The 26,544-nt window shown below is 51.6% G+C and overlaps 2 protein-coding genes across 6 annotated transcripts in view; both read left to right on the top strand.

The window, feature by feature from the left end:
- LOC140395020 (small conductance calcium-activated potassium channel protein 2-like) overlaps positions 1-25,072 on the top strand; it is a 188,122-nt gene extending 163,050 nt beyond the window's left edge. For both annotated transcript variants that reach the window (XM_072482339.1, XM_072482341.1), the window contains 3 exons: positions 22,088-22,229; positions 23,909-24,019; positions 24,941-25,072. In XM_072482339.1, coding sequence (XP_072338440.1) covers positions 22,088-22,229; positions 23,909-24,019; positions 24,941-25,072 — 385 coding nt within the window. The remainder of the gene's footprint in view (positions 1-22,087; positions 22,230-23,908; positions 24,020-24,940) is intronic.
- LOC140395019 (3',5'-cyclic-AMP phosphodiesterase 4C-like) overlaps positions 1-26,544 on the top strand; it is a 762,139-nt gene that overhangs the window by 605,447 nt on the left and 130,148 nt on the right. The gene's annotated exons all lie outside the window — the stretch shown is intronic.

Raw genomic sequence — 26,544 nt, 5'->3', positions numbered from 1 at the left:
ACTGGGGCACAGTACTGGTGGGGATGGGTCTGTCACTGTATAACACTGGGGTACAGTACTGGTGGGGATGGGTCTGTCACTGTGTAACACTGGGGTACAGTACTGGTGGGGATGGGTCTGTCACTGCATAACACTGGGGTACAGTACTGGTGGGGATGTGTCTGTCACTGTATAACACTGGGGTACAGTACTGGTGGGGATGGGTCTGTGACTGTATAACACTGGGGTACAGTACTGATGGGTATGGGTCTGTCTCTGTATAACACTGGGGCACAGTACTGGTGGGGATGGGTCTGTCTCTGTATAACACTGGGGCACAGTACTGGTGGGGACGGGTCTGTCACTGCATAACACTGGGGTACAGTACTGGGGGGGAAGAGTCTGTTACTGTATAACACTGGGGTACAGTACTGGTGGGGATGGGTCTTTCACTGTATATCACTGGGGTACAGTACTGGTGGGGAGGGGTCTGTGACTGTATAACACTGGGGTACAGTACTGGTGGGGATGGGTCTTTCACTGTATAACACTGGGGTACAGTACTGGTGGGGAGGGGTCTGTGACTGTATAACACTGGGGCACAGTACTGGTGGGGACAGGTCTGTCACTGTATAACACTGGGGCACAGTACTGGTGGGGACGGGTCTGTCACTGTATAACACAGGGGTACAGTTCTAGTGGGGACGTGTTTTTCACAGCATAACACTGGGGTACAGTACTGGTGGGGACGGGTCTGTCACTGTATAACACTGGGGTACAGTACTGGGGGGGCAGGTCTCCCACTGTATAACACTGGGGTACAGTACTGGTGGGGATGGGTCTGTCACTGTATAACACTGGGGTACAGTACTGGTGGGGATGGGTCTGTGACTGTATAACACTGGGGTACAGTACTGGTGGGGATGGGTCTGTCACTGCATAACACTGGGGTACAGCACAGGTGGGGACGGGTCTGTCACTGCATAACACGGGTACAGTACTGGTGGGGACGGGTCTGTCACTGTATAACACTGGGGTACAGCACAGGTGGGGACGGGTCTGTCGCTGTATAACACTGGGATGGGTCTGTGACTGTATAACACTGGGGTACAGGACTGGTGGGGACGGGTCTGTCACTGGATAACATTGGGGTACAGTATTGGTGGGGATGGGTCTGTCAGTGTATAACACTGGGGTACAGTACTGGTGGGGACAGGTCTGACACTGTATAACACTGGGGTACAGTACTGGTGGGGACAGGTCTGTCACTGTATAACACTGGGGTGCAGTACTGGTGGGGATGGGTCTGTCACTGTATAACACTGGGGTACAGTACTGGTGGGGACGGGTCTGTCACTGTATAACACTGGGGTACAGTACTGGTGGGGATGGGTCTGTCACTGTATAACACTGGGGTACAGTGCTAATGGGGACAGGTCTGTCACTGTATCACACTGGGTACAGTGCTGGTGGGGACGGGTCTGACACTGTCTAACACTGGGGTACAGTACTGGTGGGGACAGGTCTGTCACTGTATAACACTGGGGTGCAGTACTGGTGGGGATGGGTCTGTCACTGTATAACACTGGGGTACAGTACTGGTGGGGACGGGTCTGTCACTGTATAACACTGGGTTACAGTACTGGTGGGGATGGGCCTGTCACTGTATAACACTGGGGTACAGTACTGGTGGGGATGGGTCTGTCACTGTATAACACTGGGGTACAGTACTGGTGGGGAGGGGTCTGTGACTGTATAACACGGGGGCACAGTACTGGGGGGGCGGGTCTGTCACTGTATAACCCTGGGGACAGTACTGGTGGGGGCATGTCTGTCACTGTATAACACTGGGGTACAGTACTAGGGGGGCGGGTCTGTCACTGAATAACCCTGGGGACAGTACTGGTGGGGACATGTCTGTCACTGTATAACACTGGGGCACAGTACTGGGGTGGCGGGTCTGTCACTGTATAACACTGGGGCACAGTACTGGTGGGGATGGGTCTGTCACTGTATAACACTGGGGCACAGTACTGGTGGGGATGGGTCTGTCACTGTATAACACTGGGGTACAGTACTGGTGGGGATGGGTCTGTCTCTGCATAACACTGGCGTACAGTACTGGTGGGGATGTGTCTGTCACTGTATAACACTGGGGTACAGTACTGGTGGGTATGGGTCTGTCTCTGTATAACACTGGGGCACAGTACTGGTGGGGATGGGTCTGTCTCTGTATAACACTGGGGCACAGTACTGGTGGGGACGGGTCTGTCACTGCATAACACTGGGGTACAGTACTGGTGGGGAAGAGTCTGTTACTGTATAACACTGGGGTACAGTACTGGTGGGGATGGGTCTTTCACTGTATAAAACTGGGGTACAGTACTGGTGGGGAGGGGTCTGTGACTGTATAACACTGGGGTACAGTACTGGTGGGGATGGGTCTGTCTCTGTATAACACTGGGGTACAGTACTGGTGGGGAAGAGTCTGTTACTGTATAACACTGGGGTACAGTACTGGTGGGGATGGGTCTGTCACTGTATAACACTGGGGTACAGTACTGGTGGGGATGGGTCTGTCTCTGTATAACACTGGGGTACAGTACTGGTGGGGAAGAGTCTGTTACTGTATAACACTGGGGTACAGTACTGGTGGGGAGGGGTCTGTGACTGTATAACACTGGGGCACAGTACTGGTGGGGACAGGTCTGTCACTGTATAACACTGGGGCACAGTACTGGTGGGGACGGGTCTGTCACTGTATAACACAGGGGTACAGTACTAGTGGGGACGTGTTTTTCACTGCATAACACTGGGGTACAGTACTGGTGGGGACGGGTCTGTCACTGTATAACACTGGGGTACAGTACTGGGGGGGCGGGTCTCTCACTGTATAACACTGGGGTACAGTACTGGGGGGGATGGGTCTGTCACTGTATAACACTGGGGTACAGTACTGGTGGGGATGGGTCTGTGACTGTATAACACTGGGGTACAGTACTGGTGGGGATGGGTCTGTCACTGCATAACACTGGGGTACAGCACAGGTGGGGACGGGTCTGTCACTGCATAACACGGGTACAGTACTGGTGGGGACGGGTCTGTCACTGTATAACACGGGGGTACAGCACAGGTGGGGACGGGTCTGTCACTGTATAACATTGGGGTACAGTATTGGTGGGGATGGGTCTGTCAGTGTATAACACTGGGGTACAGTACTGGTGGGGACAGGTCTGACACTGTATAACACTGGGGTACAGTACTGGTGGGGACAGGTCTGTCACTGTATAACACTGGGGTGCAGTACTGGTGGGGATGGGTCTGTCACTGTATAACACTGGGGTACAGTACAGGTGGGGACGGGTCTGTCACTGTATAACACTGGGGTACAGTACTGGTGGGGATGGGTCTGTCACTGTATAACACTGGGGTACAGTGCTAATGGGGACAGGTCTGTCACTGTATCACACTGGGTACAGTGCTGGTGGGGACGGGTCTGACTCTGTATAACACTGGGGTACAGTACTGGTGGGGACAGGTCTGTCACTGTATAACACTGGGGTGCAGTACTGGTGGGGATGGGTCTGTCACTGTATAACACTGGGGTACAGTACTGGTGGGGACGGGTCTGTCACTGTATAACACTGGGTTACAGTACTGGTGGGGATGGGTCTGTCACTGTATAACACTGGGGTACAGTACTGGTGGGGATGGGTCTGTCACTGTATTACACTGGGGTACAGTACTGGTGGGGACGGGTCTGTCACTGTATATCACTGGGGTACAGTACAGGTGGGGATGGGTCTGTCACTGTATAACACTGGGGTACAGCACTGGTGGGGACGGGTCTGTCACTGTATAACACTGGGGTACAGTACTGGGGTGCGGGTCTGTCACTGTATAACACTGGGGTACAGCACTGGGGGGGCGGGTCTGTCACTGTATAACACTGGGGTACAGTACTGGTGGGGATGGGTCTGTCACTGTATAACACTGGGGTACAGTACTGGTGGGGAGGGGTCTGTGACTGTATAACACGGGGGCACAGTACTGGGGGGGCGGGTCTGTCACTGTATAACCCTGGGGACAGTACTGGTGGGGACATGTCTGTCACTGTATAACACTGGGGTACAGTACTAGGGGGCGGGTCTGTCACTGAATAACCCTGGGGACAGTACTGGTGGGGACATGTCTGTCACTGTATAACACTGGGGCACAGTACTGGGGTGGCGGGTCTGTCACTGTATAACACTGGGGCACAGTACTGGTGGGGATGGGTCTGTCACTGTATAACACTGGGGCACAGTACTGGTGGGGATGGGTCTGTCACTGTATAACACTGGGGTACAGTACTGGTGGGGATGGGTCTGTCACTGCGTAACACCGGGGTACAGTACTAGTGGGGACGGGTCTGTCTCTGCATAACACTGGCGTACAGTACTGGTAGGGACGGGTCTGTCACTGTATAATACTGGGGTACAGTACTGGTGGGGATGGGTCTGTCACTGTGTAACACTGGGGTACAGTACTGGTGGGGACGGGTCTGTCACTGCATAACACTGCGGTACAGTACTGGTGGGGATGGGTCTGTCACTGTATAACACTGGGGTACAGTACTGGTGGGGATGGGTCTGTGACTGTATAACACTGGGGTACAGTACTGGTGGGTATGGGTCTGTCTCTGTATAACACTGGGGCACAGTACTGGTGGGGATGGGTCTGTCTCTGTATAACACTGGGGCACAGTACTGGTGGGGACGGGTCTGTCACTGCATAACACTGGGGTACAGTACTGGTGGGGATGGGTCTGTCTCTGTATAACACTGGGGTACAGTACTGGTGGGGACGGGTCTGTCACTGTATAACACTGGGTTACAGTACTGGTGGGGATGGGTCTGTCACTGTATAACACTGGGGTACAGTACTGGTGGGGATGGGTCTGTCACTGTATTACACTGGGGTACAGTACTGGTGGGGACGGGTCTGTCACTGTATATCACTGGGGTACAGTACAGGTGGGGATGGGTCTGTCACTGTATAACACTGGGGTACAGCACTGGTGGGGACGGGTCTGTCACTGTATAACACTGGGGTACAGTACTGGGGTGCGGGTCTGTCACTGTATAACACTGGGGTACAGCACTGGGGGGGCGGGTCTGTCACTGTATAACACTGGGGTACAGTACTGGTGGGGATGGGTCTGTCACTGTATAACACTGGGGTACAGTACTGGTGGGGAGGGGTCTGTGACTGTATAACACGGGGGCACAGTACTGGGGGGGCGGGTCTGTCACTGTATAACCCTGGGGACAGTACTGGTGGGGACATGTCTGTCACTGTATAACACTGGGGTACAGTACTAGGGGGGCGGGTCTGTCACTGAATAACCCTGGGGACAGTACTGGTGGGGACATGTCTGTCACTGTATAACACTGGGGCACAGTACTGGGGTGGCGGGTCTGTCACTGTATAACACTGGGGCACAGTACTGGTGGGGATGGGTCTGTCACTGTATAACACTGGGGCACAGTACTGGTGGGGATGGGTCTGTCACTGTATAACACTGGGGTACAGTACTGGTGGGGATGGGTCTGTCACTGCGTAACACCGGGGTACAGTACTAGTGGGGACGGGTCTGTCTCTGCATAACACTGGCGTACAGTACTGCTAGGGACGGGTCTGTCACTGTATAACACTGGGGTACAGTACTGGTGGGGATGGGTCTGTCACTGTGTAACACTGGGGTACAGTACTGGTGGGGACGGGTCTGTCACTGCATAACACTGGGGTACAGTACTGGTGGGGATGGGTCTGTCACTGTATAACACTGGGGTACAGTACTGGTGGGGATGGGTCTGTGACTGTATAACACTGGGGTACAGTACTGGTGGGTATGGGTCTGTCTCTGTATAACACTGGGGCACAGTACTGGTGGGGATGGGTCTGTCTCTGTATAACACTGGGGCACAGTACTGGTGGGGACGGGTCTGTCACTGCATAACACTGGGGTACAGTACTGGTGGGGATGGGTCTGTCTCTGTATAACACTGGGGTACAGTACTGGTGGGGATGGGTCTGTCTCTGTATAACACTGGGGCACAGTACTGGTGGGGATGGGTCTGTCTCTGTATAACACTGGGGCACAGTACTGGTGGGGACGGGTCTGTCACTGCATAACACTGGGGTACAGTACTGGTGGGGATGGGTCTGTCTCTGTATAACACTGGGGTACAGTACTGCTGGGGATGGGTCTGTCTCTGTATAACACTGGGGCACAGTACTGGTGGGGATGGGTCTGTCTCTGTATAACACTGGGGCACAGTACTGGTGGGGACGGGTCTGTCACTGCATAACACTGGGGTACAGTACTGGTGGGGATGGGTCTGTCTCTGTATAACACTGGGGTACAGTACTGGTGGGGACGGGTCTGTCACTGTATAACACTGGGTTACAGTACTGGTGGGGATGGGTCTGTCACTGTATAACACTGGGGTACAGTACTGGTGGGGATGGGTCTGTCACTGTATTACACTGGGGTACAGTACTGGTGGGGACGGGTCTGTCACTGTATATCACTGGGGTACAGTACAGGTGGGGATGGACCTGTCACTGTATAACACTGGGGTACAGCACTGGTGGGGACGGGTCTGTCACTGTATAACACTGGGGTACAGTACTGGGGTGCGGGTCTGTCACTGTATAACACTGGGGTACAGCACTGGGGGGGCGGGTCTGTCACTGTATAACACTGGGGTACAGTACTGGTGGGGATGGGTCTGTCACTGTATAACACTGGGGTACAGTACTGGTGGGGAGGGGTCTGTGACTGTATAACACGGGGGCACAGTACTGGGGGGGCGGGTCTGTCACTGTATAACCCTGGGGACAGTACTGGTGGGGACATGTCTGTCACTGTATAACACTGGGGTACAGTACTAGGGGGGCGGGTCTGTCACTGAATAACCCTGGGGACAGTACTGGTGGGGACATGTCTGTCACTGTATAACACTGGGGCACAGTACTGGGGTGGCGGGTCTGTCACTGTATAACACTGGGGCACAGTACTGGTGGGGATGGGTCTGTCACTGTATAACACTGGGGCACAGTACTGGTGGGGATGGGTCTGTCACTGTATAACACTGGGGTACAGTACTGGTGGGGATGGGTCTGTCACTGCGTAACACCGGGGTACAGTACTAGTGGGGACGGGTCTGTCTCTGCATAACACTGGCGTACAGTACTGGTAGGGACGGGTCTGTCACTGTATAACACTGGGGTACAGTACTGGTGGGGATGGGTCTGTCACTGTGTAACACTGGGGTACAGTACTGGTGGGGACGGGTCTGTCACTGCATAACACTGGGGTACAGTACTGGTGGGGATGGGTCTGTCACTGTATAACACTGGGGTACAGTACTGGTGGGGATGGGTCTGTGACTGTATAACACTGGGGTACAGTACTGGTGGGTATGGGTCTGTCTCTGTATAACACTGGGGCACAGTACTGGTGGGGATGGGTCTGTCTCTGTATAACACTGGGGCACAGTACTGGTGGGGACGGGTCTGTCACTGCATAACACTGGGGTACAGTACTGGTGGGGATGGGTCTGTCTCTGTATAACACTGGGGTACAGTACTGGTGGGGATGGGTCTGTCTCTGTATAACACTGGGGTACAGTACTGGTGGGGATGGGTCTGTCTCTGTATAACACTGGGGTACAGTACTGGTGGGGAAGAGTCTGTTACTGTATAACACTGGGGTACAGTACTGGTGGGGAGGGGTCTGTGACTGTATAACACTGGGGCACAGTACTGGTGGGGACAGGTCTGTCACTGAATAACACTGGGGCACAGTACTGGTGGGGACGGGTCTGTCACTGTATAACACTGGGGTACAGTACTAGTGGGGACGTGTTTTTCACTGCATAACACTGGGGTACAGTACTGGTGGGGACGGGTCTGTCACTGTATAACACTGGGGTACAGTACTGGGGGGCGGGTCTCTCACTGTATAACACTGGGGTACAGTACTGGTGGGGATGGGTCTGTCACTGTATAACACTGGGGTACAGTACTGGTGGGGATGGGTCTGTGACTGTATAACACTGGGGTACATTACTGGTGGGGATGGGTCTGTGACTGTATAACACTGGGTATATACTGGTGGGGATGGGTCTGTCACTGTATAACACTGGGGTACAGTACTGGTGGGGATGGGTCTGTCACTGTATAACACTGGGGTACAGTACTGTTGGGGATGGGTCTGTCACTGCATAACACTGGGGTACAGCACAGGTGGGGACGGGTCTGTCACTGCATAACACGGGTACAGTACTGGTGGGGACGGGTCTGTCACTGTATAACACTGGGGTACAGCACAGGTGGGGACGGGTCTGTCACTGTATAACATTGGGGTACAGTACTGGTGGGATGGGTCTGTCACTGTATAACACTGGGGTACAGGACTGGTGGGGACGGGTCTGTCACTGTATAACATTGGGGTACAGTATTGGTGGGGATGGGTCTGTCAGTGTATAACACTGGGGTACAGTACTGGTGGGGACAGGTCTGACACTGTATAACACTGGGGTACAGTACTGGTGGGGACAGGTCTGTCACTGTATAACACTGGGGTGCAGTACTGGTGGGGATGGGTCTGTCACTGTATAACACTGGGGTACAGTACTGGTGGGGACGGGTCTGTCACTGTATAACACTGGGTTACAGTACTGGTGGGGATGGGTCTGTCACTGTATAACACTGGGGTACAGTGCTAATGGGGACAGGTCTGTCACTGTATCACACTGGGTACAGTGCTGGTGGGGATGGGTCTGTCACTGTATAACACTGGGTACAGTACTGGTGGGGATGGGTCTGTCACTGTATAACACTGGGGTACAGTGCTAATGGGGACAGGTCTGTCACTGTATCACACTGGGTACAGTGCTGGTGGGGATGGGTCTGTCACTGTATCACACTGGGTACAGTACTGGTGGGGACGGGTCTGGCACTGCATAACACTGGGGTACAGTACTGGTGGGGATGGGTCTGTCACTGTATAGAACTGGGGTACAGTACTGGTGGGGACAGGTCTGTCACTGTATAACTGGGGTACAGTACTGGTGGGGACGGTTCTGTCACTGTATAACACTGGGTACAGTTCTGGTGGGGATGGGTCTGTCACTGTATAACACTGGGGTACAGTACTGGTGGGGTTGAGTCTGTCACTGTATAGAACTGGGGTACAGTACTGGTGGGGACGGGTCTGTCACTGTATAACACTGGGGTACAGTACTGGTGCGGACAGGTCTGTCACTGTATAACACTGGGGTACAGTACTGGTGGGAGTGGGTCTGTCACTGTATAACACTGGGTACAGTACTGGTGGGGATGGGTCTGTCACTCTATAACACTGGGGTACAGTACTGTTGGGGATGGGTCTGTCACTGTATAACACTGGGGTACAGTACGCGTGGGGATGGTTCTGTCACTATATAGAACTGGGGTACAGTACTGGTGGGGACGGGTCTGTCACTGTATAACACTGGGGTACAGTACTGGTGGGGAAGGGTCTGTCACTGTATAACACCAGGGTACAGTACTGGTGGGGACAGGTCTGTGACTGTATAACACTGGGAAACAGTACTGGTGGTGACAGGTCTGTCACTGTATAACACTGGGTACAGCACTGGTGGGGACGGGTCTGTCACTGTATAACACTGGGGTACAGTACTGGTGGGGACGGGTCTGTCACTGTATAACACTGGGTACAGCACTGGTGGGAATGGGTCTGTCACTGTATAACACTGGGGTATAGTACTGTTGGTGACAGGTCTGTCACTGTATAACACTGGGTACAGCACTGGTGGGGAAGGGTCTGTGACTGTATAACACTGGGGTACAGTACTGGTGGGGACAGGTCTGTCACTGTACAACACTGGGGTACAGTACTGGTGGGGATGGGTCTGTCTCTGTATAACACTGGGGTACAGTACTGGTGGGGATGGGTCTGTCTCTGTATAACACTGGGGTACAGTACTGGTGGGGAAGAGTCTGTTACTGTATAACACTGGGGTACAGTACTGGTGGGGATGGGTCTTTCACTGTATAACACTGGGGTACAGTACTGGTGGGGAGGGGTCTGTGACTGTATAACACTGGGGCACAGTACTGGTGGGGACAGGTCTGTCACTGTATAACACTGGGGCACAGTACTGGTGGGGACGGGTCTGTCACTGTATAACACTGGGGTACAGTACTGGTGGGGACGGGTCTGTCACTGTATAACACTGGGGTACAGTACTGGGGGGGCGGGTCTCTCACTGTATAACACTGGGGTACAGTACTGGTGGGGATGGGTCTGTCACTGTATAACACTGGGGTACAGTACTGGTGGGGATGGGTCTGTGACTGTATAACACTGGGGTACATTACTGGTGGGGATGGGTCTGTGACTGTATAACACTGGGTATATACTGGTGGGGATGGGTCTGTCACTGTATAACACTGGGGTACAGTACTGGTGGGGATGGGTCTGTCACTGTATAACACTGGGGTACAGTACTGTTGGGGATGGGTCTGTCACTGCATAACACTGGGGTACAGCACAGGTGGGGACGGGTCTGTCACTGTATAACATTGGGGTACAGTACTGGAGGGATGGGTCTGTCACTGTATAACACTGGGGTACAGGACTGGTGGGGACGGGTCTGTCACTGTATAACATTGGGGTACAGTATTGGTGGGGATGGGTCTGTCAGTGTATAACACTGGGGTACAGTACTGGTGGGGACAGGTCTGTCACTGTATAACACTGGGGTACAGTACTGGTGGGGACAGGTCTGTCACTGTATAACACTGGGGTGCAGTACTGGTGGGGATGGGTCTGTCACTGTATAACACTGGGGTACAGTACTGGTGGGGACGGGTCTGTCACTGTATAACACTGGGTTACAGTACTGGTGGGGATGGGTCTGTCACTGTATAACACTGGGGTACAGTGCTAATGGGGACAGGTCTGTCACTGTATCACACTGGGTACAGTGCTGGTGGGGATGGGTCTGTCACTGTATAACACTGGGTACAGTACTGGTGGGGATGGGTCTGTCACTGTATAACACTGGGGTACAGTGCTAATGGGGACAGGTCTGTCACTGTATCACACTGGGTACAGTGCTGGTGGGGATGGGTCTGTCACTGTATCACACTGGGTACAGTACTGGTGGGGACGGGTCTGGCACTGCATAACACTGGGGTACAGTACTGGTGGGGATGGGTCTGTCACTGTATAGAACTGGGGTACAGTACTGGTGGGGACAGGTCTGTCACTGTATAACTGGGGTACAGTACTGGTGGGGACGGTTCTGTCACTGTATAACACTGGGTACAGTTCTGGTGGGGATGGGTCTGTCACTGTATAACACTGGGGTACAGTACTGGTGGGGTTGAGTCTGTCACTGTATAGAACTGGGGTACAGTACTGGTGGGGACGGGTCTGTCACTGTATAACACTGGGGTACAGTACTGGTGCGGACAGGTCTGTCACTGTATAACACTGGGGTACAGTACTGGTGGGAGTGGGTCTGTCACTGTATAACACTGGGTACAGTACTGGTGGGGATGGGTCTGTCACTCTATAACACTGGGGTACAGTACTGTTGGGGATGGGTCTGTCACTGTATAACACTGGGGTACAGTACGCGTGGGGATGGTTCTGTCACTATATAGAACTGGGGTACAGTACTGGTGGGGACGGGTCTGTCACTGTATAACACTGGGGTACAGTACTGGTGGGGAAGGGTCTGTCACTGTATAACACCAGGGTACAGTACTGGTGGGGACAGGTCTGTGACTGTATAACACTGGGATACAGTACTGGTGGTGACAGGTCTGTCACTGTATAACACTGGGTACAGCACTGGTGGGGACGGGTCTGTCACTGTATAACACTGGGGTACAGTACTGGTGGGGACGGGTCTTTCACTGTATAACACTGGGTACAGCACTGGTGGGAATGGGTCTGTCACTGTATAACACTGGGGTATAGTACTGTTGGTGACAGGTCTGTCACTGTATAACACTGGGTACAGCACTGGTGGGGAAGGGTCTGTGACTGTATAACACTGGGGTACAGTACTGGTGGGGACAGGTCTGTCACTGTACAACACTGGGGTACAGTACTGGTGGTGACGGGTCTGTCACTGTATAACACTGAGGTACAGTACTGGTGGGGATGGGTCTGTCACTGTATAACACTGGGGTACAGTACTAATGGGGACAGGTCTGTCACTGTATAACACTGGGGTACAGTACTGGTGGGGATGGGTCTGTCACTGTATAACACTGGGGTACAGTACTAATGGGGACGGGTCTGTCACTGTATAACTCTGGGGTACAGTACTGGTGGGGATGGGTCTGTCACTGTATAACACTGGGGTACAGTACTAATGGGGACAGGTCTGTCACTGTATAACCCTGGGGTACAGTACTGGTGGTGACAGGTCTGTCACTGTATAACACTGGGGTACAGTACTGGTGGGGACGGGTCTGTCACTGTATAACACTGGGGTACAGTACTGGTGGGGACGGGTCTGTCACTGTAAAACACTTGGGTGCAGTACTGGTGGGGACGGGTCTGTCACTGTATAACACCAGGGTACAGTACTGGTGGGGACAGGTCTGTCACTGCATAACACTGTGGTACAGTACTGGTGGGAGTGGGTCTGTCACTGTATAACACTGGGGTACAGTACTGGTGGTGACGGGTCTGTCACTGTATAACACTGGGGTACAGTACTGGTGGGGATGGGTCTGTCACTCTATAACACTGGGGTACAGTACTGGTGGTGACAGGTCTTTCACTGTATAACACGGGGGTACAGTACTGGTGGGGCGGGTCTGTCACTGTATAACACTGGGGTACAGTACTGGTGGGGACAGGCCTGTCACTGTATAACACTGGGGTATAGTACTGGTGGGGACAGGTCTCACTGTATAACTCTGTGGTACAGTACTGGTGGGGCAGGTCTGTCACTGTATAACACTGGGGTACAGTACTGGTGGGGACAGGTCTGTCAGTGTATAACACTGGGAAACAGTACTGGTGGGTACGTGTCTGTCACTGTATAACACTGGGGTACAGTACTGGTGGGGAGGGGCCTGTCACTGTATAACACTGGGGTACAGTACTGGTGGGGACGGGTCTGTCACTGTATAACACTGGGGTACAGTACTGGTGGGGACAGGTCTGTCACTGTATAACACTGGGATACAGTACTGGTGGGGACAGGTCTGTCACTGTATAACACTGTGGTACAGTACTGGTGGGGACGGGATGTCACTGTATAACACTGGGCTACAGTACTGGTGGGGATGGGTCTTTCACTGTATAACACTGTGGTACAGCACTGGTGGGGACAGGTCTGTCACTGTATAACACTGGGATACAGTACTGGTGGGGACGGGTCTGTCACTGTATAACACTGGGGTACAGTACTGGTGGGGACGGGTCTGTCACTGTATAACACTGTGGTACAGCACTGGTGGAGACAGGTCTGTGACTGTATAACACTGGGATACAGTACTGGTGGGGATGGGTCTGTCACTGCATAACACTGGGGTACAGTACTTGTGGGGACGGGTCTGTCACTGTATATCACTGGGATACAGTACTGGTGGGGATGGGCCTGTCACTGTATAACACTGGGGTACAGCACTGGTGGGGACGGGTCTGTCACTGTATAACACTGGGGTACAGTACTGGTGGGGATGGGTCTGTCACTGTATAACACTGTGATACAGTACTGGTGGGGATGGGTCTGTCACTGTATAACACTGGGGTACAGGACTGGTGGGGACGGGCCTGTCACCGTATAACACTGGGGTACAGTACTGGTGGGGACGGGTCTGTCACTGTGTAACACTGGGGAACAGTACTGGTTGGGACAGATCTGTCACTGTATAACACTGGGATACAGTACTGGTGGGGATGGGTCTTTCACTGTATAACACTGTGGTACAGCACTGGTGGGGACAGGTCTGTCACTGTATAACACTGGGATACAGTACTGGTGGGGACGGGTCTGTCACTGTATAACACTGGGGTACAGTACTGGTGGGGACGGGTCTGTCACTGTATAACACTGTGGTACAGCACTGGTGGAGACAGGTCTGTGACTGTATAACACTGGGATACAGTACTGGTGGGGATGGGTCTGTCACTGCATAACACTGGGGTACAGTACTTGTGGGGACGGGTCTGTCACTGTATGTCACTGGGATACAGTACTGGTGGGGATGGGCCTGTCACTGTATAACACTGTGATACAGTACTGGTGGGGATGGGTCTGTCACTGTATAACACTGGGGTACAGGACTGGTGGGGACGGGCCTGTCACCGTATAACACTGGGGTACAGTACTGGTGGGGACGGGTCTGTCACTGTGTAACACTGGGGAACAGTACTGGTTGGGACAGATCTGTCACTGTATAACACTGGGATACAGTACTGGTGGGGATGGGTCTTTCACTGTATAACACTGTGGTACAGCACTGGTGGGGACAGGTCTGTCACTGTATAACACTGGGATACAGTACTGGTGGGGACGGGTCTGTCACTGTATAACACTGGGGCACAGTACTGGTGGGGACAGGTCTGTCACGGTATAACACTGGGATACAGTCCTGGTGGGGACGGGTCTGTCACTGTATAACACTGGGGTACGGTACTGGTGGTGATGGGTCTTTCACCGTATAACACTGTGGTACAGCACTGGTGGGGACAGGTCTTCACTGTATAACACTGGGATACAGTACTGGTGGGGACGGGTCTGTCACTGTATAACACTGGGGTACAGTACTGGTGGGGAAGGGTCTGTCACTGTATAACTCTGTGGTACAGCACTGGTGGGGACAGGTCTCTCATTGTATAACACTGGGGTACAGTACTGGTGGGGACAGGTCTGTCACTGTATAACACTGGGGTACAGTACTGGTGGAGACCGGTCTGTCACTGTATAACACTGGGGTACAGTACTGGTGGAGACAGGTCTGTTACTGTATAACACTGGGGTACAGTACCGGTGGGGACAGGTCTGTCACTGTATAATACTGGGGTACAGTACTGGTGTGGTTGGGTCTGTCACTGTTTAACACTGGCATACAATACTGGTGGGGACGGGTCTGTCACTCTATAATACTGGGGTACAGTACTGGTGGGGACGGGTCTGTCACTGTGTAACACTTGGGTACAGTACTGGTGGGGACGGGTCTGTCACTGTATAACACTGGGGTACAGTACTGGTGGAGACGGGTCTGTCACTGTATAACACTGGGGTACATTACTGGTGGGGACGGGTTTGTCACTGTATAACACTGGGGTACAGTACTGGTGGGGACGGGACTGTCACTGTATAACACTGGGGTACAGTACTGCTGGGGACGGGTCTGTCACTGTATAACACTGGGATACGGTGCTGGTGAGGACAGGTCTGTCACTGTATAACACTGGGTACAGTACTGGTGAGGACAGGTCTGTCACTGTATAACACTGGGGTACAGTACTGGTGGGGACGGGTCTGTCACTGTATAACACTGGGATACAGTACTGGTGGGGACAGGTCTGTCACTGTATAACACTGGGGTACAGTACTGGTGGGGACGGGTCTGTCACTGTATAACACTGGGGTACAGTACTGGTGGGGACAGGTCTGTCACTGTATAACACTGGGGTACAGTACTGGTGGGGACGGGTCTGTCACTGTATAACACTGGGGTACAGTACTGGTGGGGACAGGTCTGTCACTGTATAACACTGGGGTACAGTACTGGTGGGGACAGGTCTGTCACTGTATAACACTGGGGTACAGTACTGGTGGGGACGGGTCTGTCACTGTATAACACTGGGATACAGTACTGGTGAGGACAGGTCTGTCACTGTATAACACTGGGATACTGTACTGGTGGGGACGGGTCTGTCACTGTATATCACTGGGGTACATTACTGGTGGGGACGGGCCTGTCACTGTATAACACAGGGGTACAGTACTGGTGGGGACGGGTCTGTCACTGTATAACACTGTGATACAGTACTGGTGGGGATGGGTCTTTCACTGTATAACACTGTGGTACAGCACTGGTGGGGACGGGTCTGTCACTGTATAACACTGGGATACAGTACTCGTGGGGACGGGTCTGTCACTGTATAACACTGGGGTACAGCACTGGTGGGGACGGGTCTGTCACTGTATAACACTGGGATACAGTACTGGTGTGGACGGGTCTGTCACTGTATAACACTGGGGTACATTACTGGTGGGGACGGGTCTGTCACTGTATAACACTGGGGTACAGTACTGGTGGGGACGGGTCTGTCACTGTATAACACTGGGGTACAGTACTGGTGGGGACGGGTCTGTCACTGTATAACACTGGGATACGGTGCTGGTGAGGACAGGTCTGTGACTGTGTAACACTGGGGTACAGTACTGGTGGGGACGGGTCTGTCACTGTATAACACTGGGATACGGTGCTGGTGAGGACAGGTCTGTCACTGTGTAACACTGGGGTACAGTACTGGTGGGGATGGGTCTGTCACTGTATAACACTGGGAGACAGTACTGGTGAGGACAGGTCTGTCACTGTATAACACTGGGGTACAGTACTGGTGGGGACGGGTCTGTCACTGTGTAACACTTGGGTACAGTACTGGTGGGGCCGGGTCTGTCACTGTATAACACTGGGGTACAGTACTGGTGGAGTCAGGTCTGTCACTGTATATCACTGGGATACAGTACTGGTGGGGATGGGTCTGTCACTGTATAACACTGGGGTACAGCACTGGTGGGGACGGATCTGTAACTGTATAACACTGGGGTACAGTACTGGTGGGGATGGGTCTGTCACTGTATAACAATGGGGTACATTACTGGTGGGGACGGGTCTGTCACTGTATAACACTGGGGTACAGTACTGGTGGGGATGGGTCTTTCACTGTATAACACTGTGGTACAGCACTGGTGGGGACAGGTCTTCACTGTATAACACTGGGATACAGTACTGGTGGGGACGGTCTGTCACTGTATAACACTGGGGTACAGTACTGGTGGGGACGGGTCTGTCACTGTATAACACTGTGGTACAGCACTGGTGGGGACAGGTCTCTCACTGTATAACACTGGGGTACAGTACTGGTGGGGACAGGTCTGTCACTGTATAACACTGGGGACAGTACTGGTGGGGACGGGTCTGTCACTGTATTACACTGGGGCACAGTACTGGTGGGGATGGGTCTGTCACTAGAACATAGAACATAGAACAATACAGCGCAGTACAGGCCCTTCGGCCCACGATGTTGCACCGAAACAAAAGCCATCTAACCTACACTATGCCATTATCATCCATATGTTTATCCAATAAACTTTTAAATGCCCTCAATGTTGGCGAGTTCACTACTGTAGCAGGTAGGGCATTCCACGGCCTCACTACTCTTTGCGTAAAGAAACTACCTCTGACCTCTGTCCTATATCTATTACCCCTCAGTTTAAAGTTATGTCCCCTCGTGCCAGCCATATCCATCCGCGGGAGAAGGCTCTCACTGTCCACCCTATCCAACCCCCTGATCATTTTGTATGCCTCTATTAAGTCTCCTCTTAACTTTCTTCTCTCCAACGAAAACAACCTCAAGTCCGTCAGCCTTTCCTCATAAGATTTTCCCTCCATACCAGGCAACATCCTGGTAAATCTCCTCTGCACCCGCTCCAAAGCCTCCACGTCCTTCCTATAATGCGGTGACCAGAACTGTACGCAATACTCCAAATGCGGCCGGACCAGAGTTCTGTACAGCTGCAACATGACCTCCCGACTCCGGAACTCAATCCCTCTACCAATAAAGGCCAACACTCCATAGGCCTTCTTCACAACCCTATCAACCTGGGTGGCAACTTTCAGGGATCTATGTACATGGACACCTAGATCCCTCTGCTCATCCACACTTTCAAGAACTTTACCATTAGCCAAATATTCCGCATTCCTGTTATTCATTCCAAAGTGAATCACCTCACACTTCTCTACATTAAACTCCATTTGCCACCTCTCAGCCCAGCTCTGCAGCTTATCTATATCCCTCTGTAACCTGCTACATCCTTCCACACTATCGACAACACCACCGACTTTAGTATCGTCTGCAAATTTACTCACCCACCCTTCTGCGCCTTCCTCTAGGTCATTGATAAAAATGACAAACAGCAACGGCCCCAGAACAGATCCTTGTGGTACTCCACTTGTGACTGTACTCCATTCTGAACATTTCCCATCAACCACCACCCTCTGTCTTCTTTCAGCTAGCCAATTTCTGATCCACATCTCTAAATCACCCTCAATCCCCAGCCTCCGTATTTTTTGCAATAGCCTACCGTGGGGAACCTTATCAAACGCTTTGCTGAAATCCATATACACCACATCAACTGCTCTACCCTCGTCTACCTGTTCAGTCACCTTCTCAAAGAACTCAATAAGGTTTGTGAGGCATGACCTACCCTTCACAAAGCCATGCTGACTATCCCTGATCATATTATTCCTATCTAGATGATTATAAATCTTGTCCCTTATAATCCCCTCCAAGACTTTACCCACTACAGACGTGAGGCTCACCGGTCTATAGTTGCCGGGGTTGTCTCTGCTCCCCTTTTTGAACAAAGGGACCACATTTGCTGTCCTCCAGTCCTCTGGCACTATTCCTGTAGCCAATGATGACATAAAAATCAAAGCCAAAGGTCCAGCAATCTCTTCCCTGGCCTCCCATAGAATCCTAGGATAAATCCCATCAGGTCCCGGGGACTTATCTATTTTCAGCCTGTCCAGAATTGCCAACACCTCTTCCCTACGTACCTCAATGCCATCTATTCTATTAGTCTGGGGCTCAGCATTCTCCTCCACAACATTATCTTTTTCCTGAGTGAATACTGACGAAAAATATTCATTTAGTATCTCGCCTATCTCTTCAGACTCCACACACAATTTCCCATCCCTGTCCTTGACTGGTCCTACTCTTTCCCTAGTCATTCGCTTATTCCTGACATACCTATAGAAAGCTTTTGGGTTTTCCTTGATCCTTCCTGCCAAATACTTCTCATGTCCCCTCCTTGCTCGTCTTAGCTCTCTCTTTAGATCCTTCCTCGCTACCTTGTAACTATCCATCGCCCCAACCGAAACTTCACACTTCATCTTCACATAGGCCTTCTTCTTCCTCTTAACAAGAGATTCCACTTCCTTGGTAAACCACGGTTCCCTCGCTCGACGCCTTCCTCCCTGTCTGACCGGTACATACTTATCAAGAACACGCAGTAGCTGATCCTTGAACAAGCCCCACTTATCCAGTGTGCCCAACACTTGCAGCCTACTTCTCCACCTTATCCCCCCCAAGTCACGTCTAATGGCATCATAATTGCCCTTCCCCCAGCTATAACTCTTGCCCTGCGGTGTATACTTATCCCTTTCCATCATTAACGTAAACGTCACCGAATTGTGGTCACTGTCCCCAAAGTGCTCTCCTACCTCCAAATCCAACACCTGGCCTGGTTCATTACCCAAAACCAAATCCAACGTGGCCTCGCCTCTTGTTGGCCTGTCAACATATTGTTTCAGGAAACCCTCCTGCACACACTGTACAAAAAACGACCCATCTATTGTACTCGAACTATATATTTTCCAGTCAATATTTGGAAAGTTAAAGTCTCCCATAATAACTACCCTGTTACTTTCGCTCATATCCAGAATCATCTTCGCCATCCTTTCCTCTACATCCCTAGAACTATTAGGAGGCCTATAAAAAACTCCCAACAGGGTGACCTCTCCTTTCCTGTTTCTAACTTCAGCCAATACTACCTCGGAAGAAGAGTCCCCATCTAGCATCCTCTCCGCCACCGTAATACCGCTCTTGACTAGCAGCGCCACACCTCCCCCTCTTTTGCCTCCTTCTCTGAGCTTACTAAAACACCTAAACCCCGGAACCTGCAACATCCATTCCTGTCCCTGCTCTATCCATGTCTCCGAAATGGCCACAACATCGAAGTCCCAGGTACCAACCCACGCTGCCAGTTCCCCTACCTTGTTTCGTATACTCCTGGCATTGAAGTAGACACACTTCAAACCACCTACCTGAACGCTGGCCCCCTCCTGCGACGTCAAATCTGTGCTCCTGACCTCTATACTCTCATTCTCCCTTACCCTAAAACTACAATCCAGGTTCCCATGCCCCTGCTGCATTAGTTTAAACCCCCCCAAAGAGCACTAACAAATCTCCCCCCCAGGATATTTGTGCCCCTCAGGTTCAGATGTAGACCATCCTGTCTGTAGAGGTCCCACCTTCCCCAGAAAGAGCCCCAGTTATCCAAAAATCTGAATAACACTGGGGTACAGTACTGGTGGGGGCGGATCTGTCACTGTATAACACTGGGGTACAGTACTGGTGGGGATGGGTCTGTCACTGTATAACACTGGGGTACAGTACTGGTGGGGACAGAGCTGTCTCTGTATAACACTGGGTACAGTATTGGTGGGGATGGATCTGTCACTGTATAACACTGGGGTACAGTACTGGTGGGGACGGGTCTGTCACTGAAGAACACTGGGGTACAGTACTGGTGGGGATGGGTCTGTCACTGTATAACACTGGGGTACAGTACTGGTGGGGATGGGTCTGTCACTGTATAACACTGGGGTACAGTACTGGTGGGGATGGGTCTGTCACTGTATAACACTGGGGTACAGTACTGGTGGGGATGGGTCTGTCACTGTATAACACTGGGGTACAGTACTGGTGGGGACGGGTCTGTCACTGTATAACACTGGGGTACAGTACTGGTGGGGACGGGCTGTCACTGTATAACACTGGGGTACAGTACTGGTGGGGACAGGGCTGTCACTGTATAACACTGGGGTACAGTACTGGTGGGGACAGGGCTGTCTCTGTATAACACTGGAGTACAGTAATGGCGGGGACGGGTCTGTCACTGTATAACACTGGGGTACAGTACTGGTGGGGACAGGTCTGTCACTGTATAACACTGGGGTACAGTACGGGTGGGGACAGGTCTGTCACTGTATAACACTGGGGTACAGTACTGGTGGGGACGGGTCTGTCACTGTATAACACTGGGGTACAGTACTGGTGGGGACAGGGCTGTCTCTGTATAACACTGGAGTACAGTAATGGCGGGGACGGGTCTGTCACTGTATAACACTGGGGTACAGTCCTGGTGGGGACGGGTCTGTCACTGTATAACACTGGGGTACAGTACTGGTGGGGACAGGGCTGTCTCTGTATAACACTGGGGTACAGTACTGGTGGGGATGGGTCTGTCACTGTATAACACTGGGGTACAGTACTGGTGGGGACGGGTCTGTCACTGTATAACACTGGGGTACAGTACTGGTGGGGACAGGGCTGTCTCTGTGTAACACTGGGATACAGCATTATAAAAGGATTAAATTATAAACACAGATCGCATAGTCTAGGCCTGTATTCCCTCAGGTTTAAAAGATCCAACGGTGATCTAATGGTGGGTGTTTAAGATTAAAGGATTTGATCGGGTCAATAGATTGAAACTATTTCCTCTGGTCTGGAGAAGGGCAAAACAAGAGGGCAAAACCTTAAACCATTAAATCAGTTCCATAGGGTGATGTCCGAAAGCACTTTCTCACACAAAAGGGAGCGGAATCTGGAACTGTCTCCCACAAAAAGTTGTTGAGACTCGGGGTCAGTTGAAGATGTCTAAACTGAGCTTGATAAGTTTGTGGTGGATAAGGGGGATAAAGGGTTACATAACCAAGGCGGGTACATGGTGTTCAAATGCAGAGCAGCCATGAATGGTGGAACCGATTCAAAGGGCTGAATGGCCTCCTCCTGTTCCTCTGTTCCCTGAACCGCTGTTTCCCATTTTACCTTGTTTTGCTGTACTGCACTGTGGGCTATTCACCCTTGGGGTGCTGCACTGACAGCCTCAACTCTTCTCTTCGAGTCAGTGGAGGAAAGGGCACACCGGCTTTGATCTGGTTCCTCAGATACTGCCCTGGAATGTTCCTAACGGCCGTCTGTTCTGAACCCAAACAGATATCATGATAAACAGGAAGTCACCAGCAACTTTTTGGGAGCGATGTGGCTAATTTCAATTACGTTTCTGTCGATTGGATACGGCGATATGGTACCTCATACATACTGTGGGAAAGGAGTCTGCCTGCTCACAGGGATTATGGTAAGATTAAATGGTAAATTTACCATGAACAACGAGAAGGTGGCACTGGGGAGAAGGTGGGATTACGGGGTATGATGGGAAGGTGGGATTACGGGGTATGCTGGGAAGGTGGGATTACGGGGTATGCTGGGAAGGTGGGATTACGGGGTATGATGGGAAGATGGGATTACGGGGTATGATGGGAAAGTGGGATTACGGGGTATGCTGGGAAGGTGGGATTACGGGGTATGATGGGAAAGTGGGATTACGGGGTATGATGGGAAGATGGGATTACGGGGTATGATGGGAAAGTGGGATTACGGGGTATGGTGGGAAGGTGGGATTACGGGGTATGATGGGAAGATGGGATTACGGGGTATGATGGGAAAGTGGGATTACGGGGTATGCTGGGAAGGTGGGATTACGGGGTATGGTGGGAAGGTGGGATTACGGGGTATGCTGGGAAGGTGGGATTACGGGGTATAATGGGAAGGTGGGATTACGGGGTATGATGGGAAAGTGGGATTACGGGGTATGCTGGGAAGGTGGGATTACGTGGTATGATGGGAAGGTGGGATTACGGGGTATGCTGGGAAGGTGGGATTACGGGGTATGGTGGGAAGGTGGGATTACGGGGTATGATGGGAAGGTGGGATTACGGGGTATGGTGGGATTACGGGGTATGCTGGGAAAGTGGGATTACGGGGTATGCTGGGAAGGTGGGATTACGGGGTATGATGGGAAGGTGGGATTACGGGGTATGATGGGAAGGTGGGATTACGGGGTATGGTGGTATTACGGGGTATGCTGGGAAAGTGGGATTAGGGGGTATACTGGGAAGGTGGGATTGAGGGAAAAGGTGTGTAGACGGACTTGACCTATGAAGAAACATCTAGTCGTCTATTAATTTTTTTCTTGTTAACATAAATTCTGCGCTCTACATGCTAAACGTTAGGTAGCCACTAAACATAAATATGACTTAAAAAACATGATGCAAGCATTAATTTTATAGAGACCACACCTTCATTAAAATGTTGCAGCTTGTGTCAGTGTTCACCCTGATTGGGTTCCCCCAGACCTCTATATCCCAGTCCCTGATCCCATCTTCCTTCCTACACCCTCTTCCTGTGTTCCTCCGGATCACTGACAGAATTGGCAACTTGTTCGGCCTGAACATGCAATTTAGCCTCAAATTCACCTCCTTCCACCTCCAGTATATCTCCTTTCTCAACCTTGGCTCAATCCCATGGCCAACCAAACTCCTCATCCGCCTCCTTGCCACCTCGAGATGTGATGGGTTCCCGTCTCAATTAACTCTCCTTTAACCAGTAAACTAGGCATTTTTTGACTGTCGGTCAAACGGCCAATGATTCTAAAGAAAGGAAGACCTATAGCACCTTTCAGGTCCTTGGGACATCTAATAGTTCCTTACAGCCAATTAAATACCTCTTTGAAATATAGTCAATGTTTTAATGTAGGCAAAATTGCCTTAAAGTAAATCCAATAAACAAATAATTAAAGGCTATTTCTAAATTCTGTCTTCCAGTGTGATCTTCCTCCTGTTTTCCTCTTTGCGAGATTAACCTCTAGATTCTGGAGACTCCCAAGACAGCATAGGAGTGTTGACGATTCTAATTCGGAGTGGGGAATATGCTTGTTTACTTGTATATTTGTGTATTGTAATTTTGATTCTTTTGAAGGGAGCTGGGTGCACAGCACTGGTGGTCGCTGTGGTCGCTCGGAAACTAGAACTTACCAAAGCTGAGAAGCACGTGCACAACTTCATGATGGACACGCAGCTAACGAAGCGGGTGAGAGCTCGTCGGAACGCCCACCACCTTTCCCTCCTTGATTCCCAAGGGTCAATGGAATTTGCAATTAAAAACCACCTTGCTGCATCCTCGGGAATTCCAATCTTGTCATAACCAGTGAAATTCTTTAAGTGTAATGCAGGAGATGTCGCAGCCAATTTGTACACAGCAAGATCCCACACAGGGCAATGTGATAGTGGCCAGATAGTATGTTCCACTGAGGGAGAAATGTTGATCCAAGTTACCAGGGATAACTCCCCTGCTCTGCTCTGCATTCCATGCACCAGAGAGGGCTGGGAAGGCCTCGGATTGATGCTTCATCCGAGCATAGCGCTTCCTCAGGGCAGCACAGTAGCAGAGTGGTTAGCATTGTGACTTCACAGCGCCAGAGTCCCAGGTTCGATTGCCCGCTGGGTCACTGTCTGTGCGGAGTCTGCACGTTCTCCCCGTGTCTGCGTGGGCTTTCTCCGGGTGCTCCGGTTTCCTCCCATAGTCCAAAGACGTGCAGGTTAGGTGGCCATGCTAAATTGCCCTTAAAAGGTGTCCAAAAAAGGTTAGGAGGGGTTATTGGGTTACGGGGATAGGGTGGAAGTGAGGGCTTAAGTGGGTCGGTGCAGACTCGATGGGCCTAATGGCCTCCTCCTGCACTGTATGTTCTATGTTCCGTATTGGAGAAAGTTTGATTGAATAAGTGGAACATGCAGCCAATGTTCCCTCTGTGCTGGCTGGCTACAGAGCAACTCAAAATCTCAGGCACAAGTTGGCCGCTTTGATTCGCCATGCCAAAAAAAAATCTAAAGGGTCCACACCTCTGAACAAATTGGCCATATAGTGCCGTGCCAAAAAAGCACGAGGGTAACTTGCTTGACAAGGATTCCATCTTCCAACACTAGTCGCTGATCTCCAGTTCATTTCTTTCAGGTAAAAAACACTGCTGCTAATGTACTCAGGGAAACGTGGCTGATTTATAAACACACCAAACTGGTGAAGAAGATTGACCACGCCAAAGTACGCAAACACCAACGGAAATTTCTACAAGCTATTCATCAGTGAGTAGATGGCCTCCGAGGTTCCCTCCGCAGGCTTTCCTCGTGCTATTTTTGCGAATGTTTTCTAGAACCCCACCTCTCACTAGCATCACTGCTTCAGTCAGTTGTGCAGTTTTTAGGAGGTCCCAGAATCTGTGATAACTGTGTGTAATTACACCCGACTGGTGAATGGGCATTTTGGAAATTTAACGGTCGAGAAATTCTATTGCATCCCCACTGTCCACCCGTTAGTCTGATAGCATTCGACAATTCCTATCATCGTTGGGTATCCGTTAGCCCAGTTCTACATTCCCTACAGTGGGCAGGGTAACTCCTAGCCCTGAATTAAAATTGAAAATCTCTTTCGTATGTGACTGATCTTCATTTCCTGCCTCCCCAACATTCCATTGACTCACCTGCGCAATTCACCCATCTCGACAGTACAATGTTATTCTTCTCACTGCTCTGCTCTCTGATTCAACACATTAAAAAAAAAAATGTTGTCTTGCCTTTCTACGCTGATGAAAGCAAGGGCAGATGTTCAAACTCCATCATGTCCCTGTATCTGATCTGTGTATATATTGTGTACATCGCTTCGTCTCTCAGTCTGTCCATGTCTCTGTCCATTTATTGGAAAGCATTTCTATAATCCTTCAGATTTCAAGTTTCCCGAGTGGCCAGATTGAATGAGGATTAGCCAGCACATCGAATCCTGAGCACTCGCTGTGTCTGTGTAAGCACACTAGCTTGAATGCTGCTCTAAGGGGCTTGAATTGCCAGTGGGCGCAGGAAGAGTGTTTCACAATGAAGGTCAAAGGCATTACAGCCCTAATACTTACAGGGGTGATGCACGATCAATTGTACAAAGACTCAGGTTGGATACAACTGTGGCTTTATTGCAGTAAGGTGTGTGGCCTCCCACAGCAGCTGGCGAAATAGCTGCTGAATAGAGGACACGCATATTTATACTCATCCTACTGGGCGGAGCCAGCAGGCAGGGGCTACCGGCGAACCTGTAGTACAGGTCCTACCTTACATCCCCTAATACAGGTGTGACAGTGGTTTACCACAAGGGGTGCATGGGGGGAGGGGGAGAGAGAGAGAGAGATGGTGTGAGGGAGGCTGGAAATGGCAGAGAACCCCCCCCCCCCCCCCCCCCGGCTCCCCTGTTAGGTGAACATCTGCTTGTTGGGCAGAAACCAAGCAGCAGTTGTGGAGGGAGGAGGGGTGGAGGGAAGGAGGAGGGGGTATGAGGAGCAGGAAGGGGAAGAAAGCCGGGGGGGGGGGGGGGAGGGAGGAAGAAGGAGGGGGAGGAGGAGGGAGGGGGAGAAGGAGGAGGAGAGCAGAGGAGAAGGAGGAGGGGTTGAGGGAGAGTGGAGAAGGTGGAGGGAAGCAGGGGAGTGAAGGAGGGTAGGGGAGGAGGGGGAGAAAGAGGAAGGGTAAGGAGGAGTAGTGGGAAGGGGAGAGGAGGGGTGCGGGGTGAGGAGGGAGGGTGGG

Source organism: Scyliorhinus torazame, chromosome 18 (assembly GCF_047496885.1).
Source record: "Scyliorhinus torazame isolate Kashiwa2021f chromosome 18, sScyTor2.1, whole genome shotgun sequence".
Lineage (NCBI taxonomy): Eukaryota > Metazoa > Chordata > Chondrichthyes > Carcharhiniformes > Scyliorhinidae > Scyliorhinus > Scyliorhinus torazame.
Note: the sequence above shows the minus strand (reverse complement) of the source record. Positions and strands in the feature narration are given on the sequence as shown.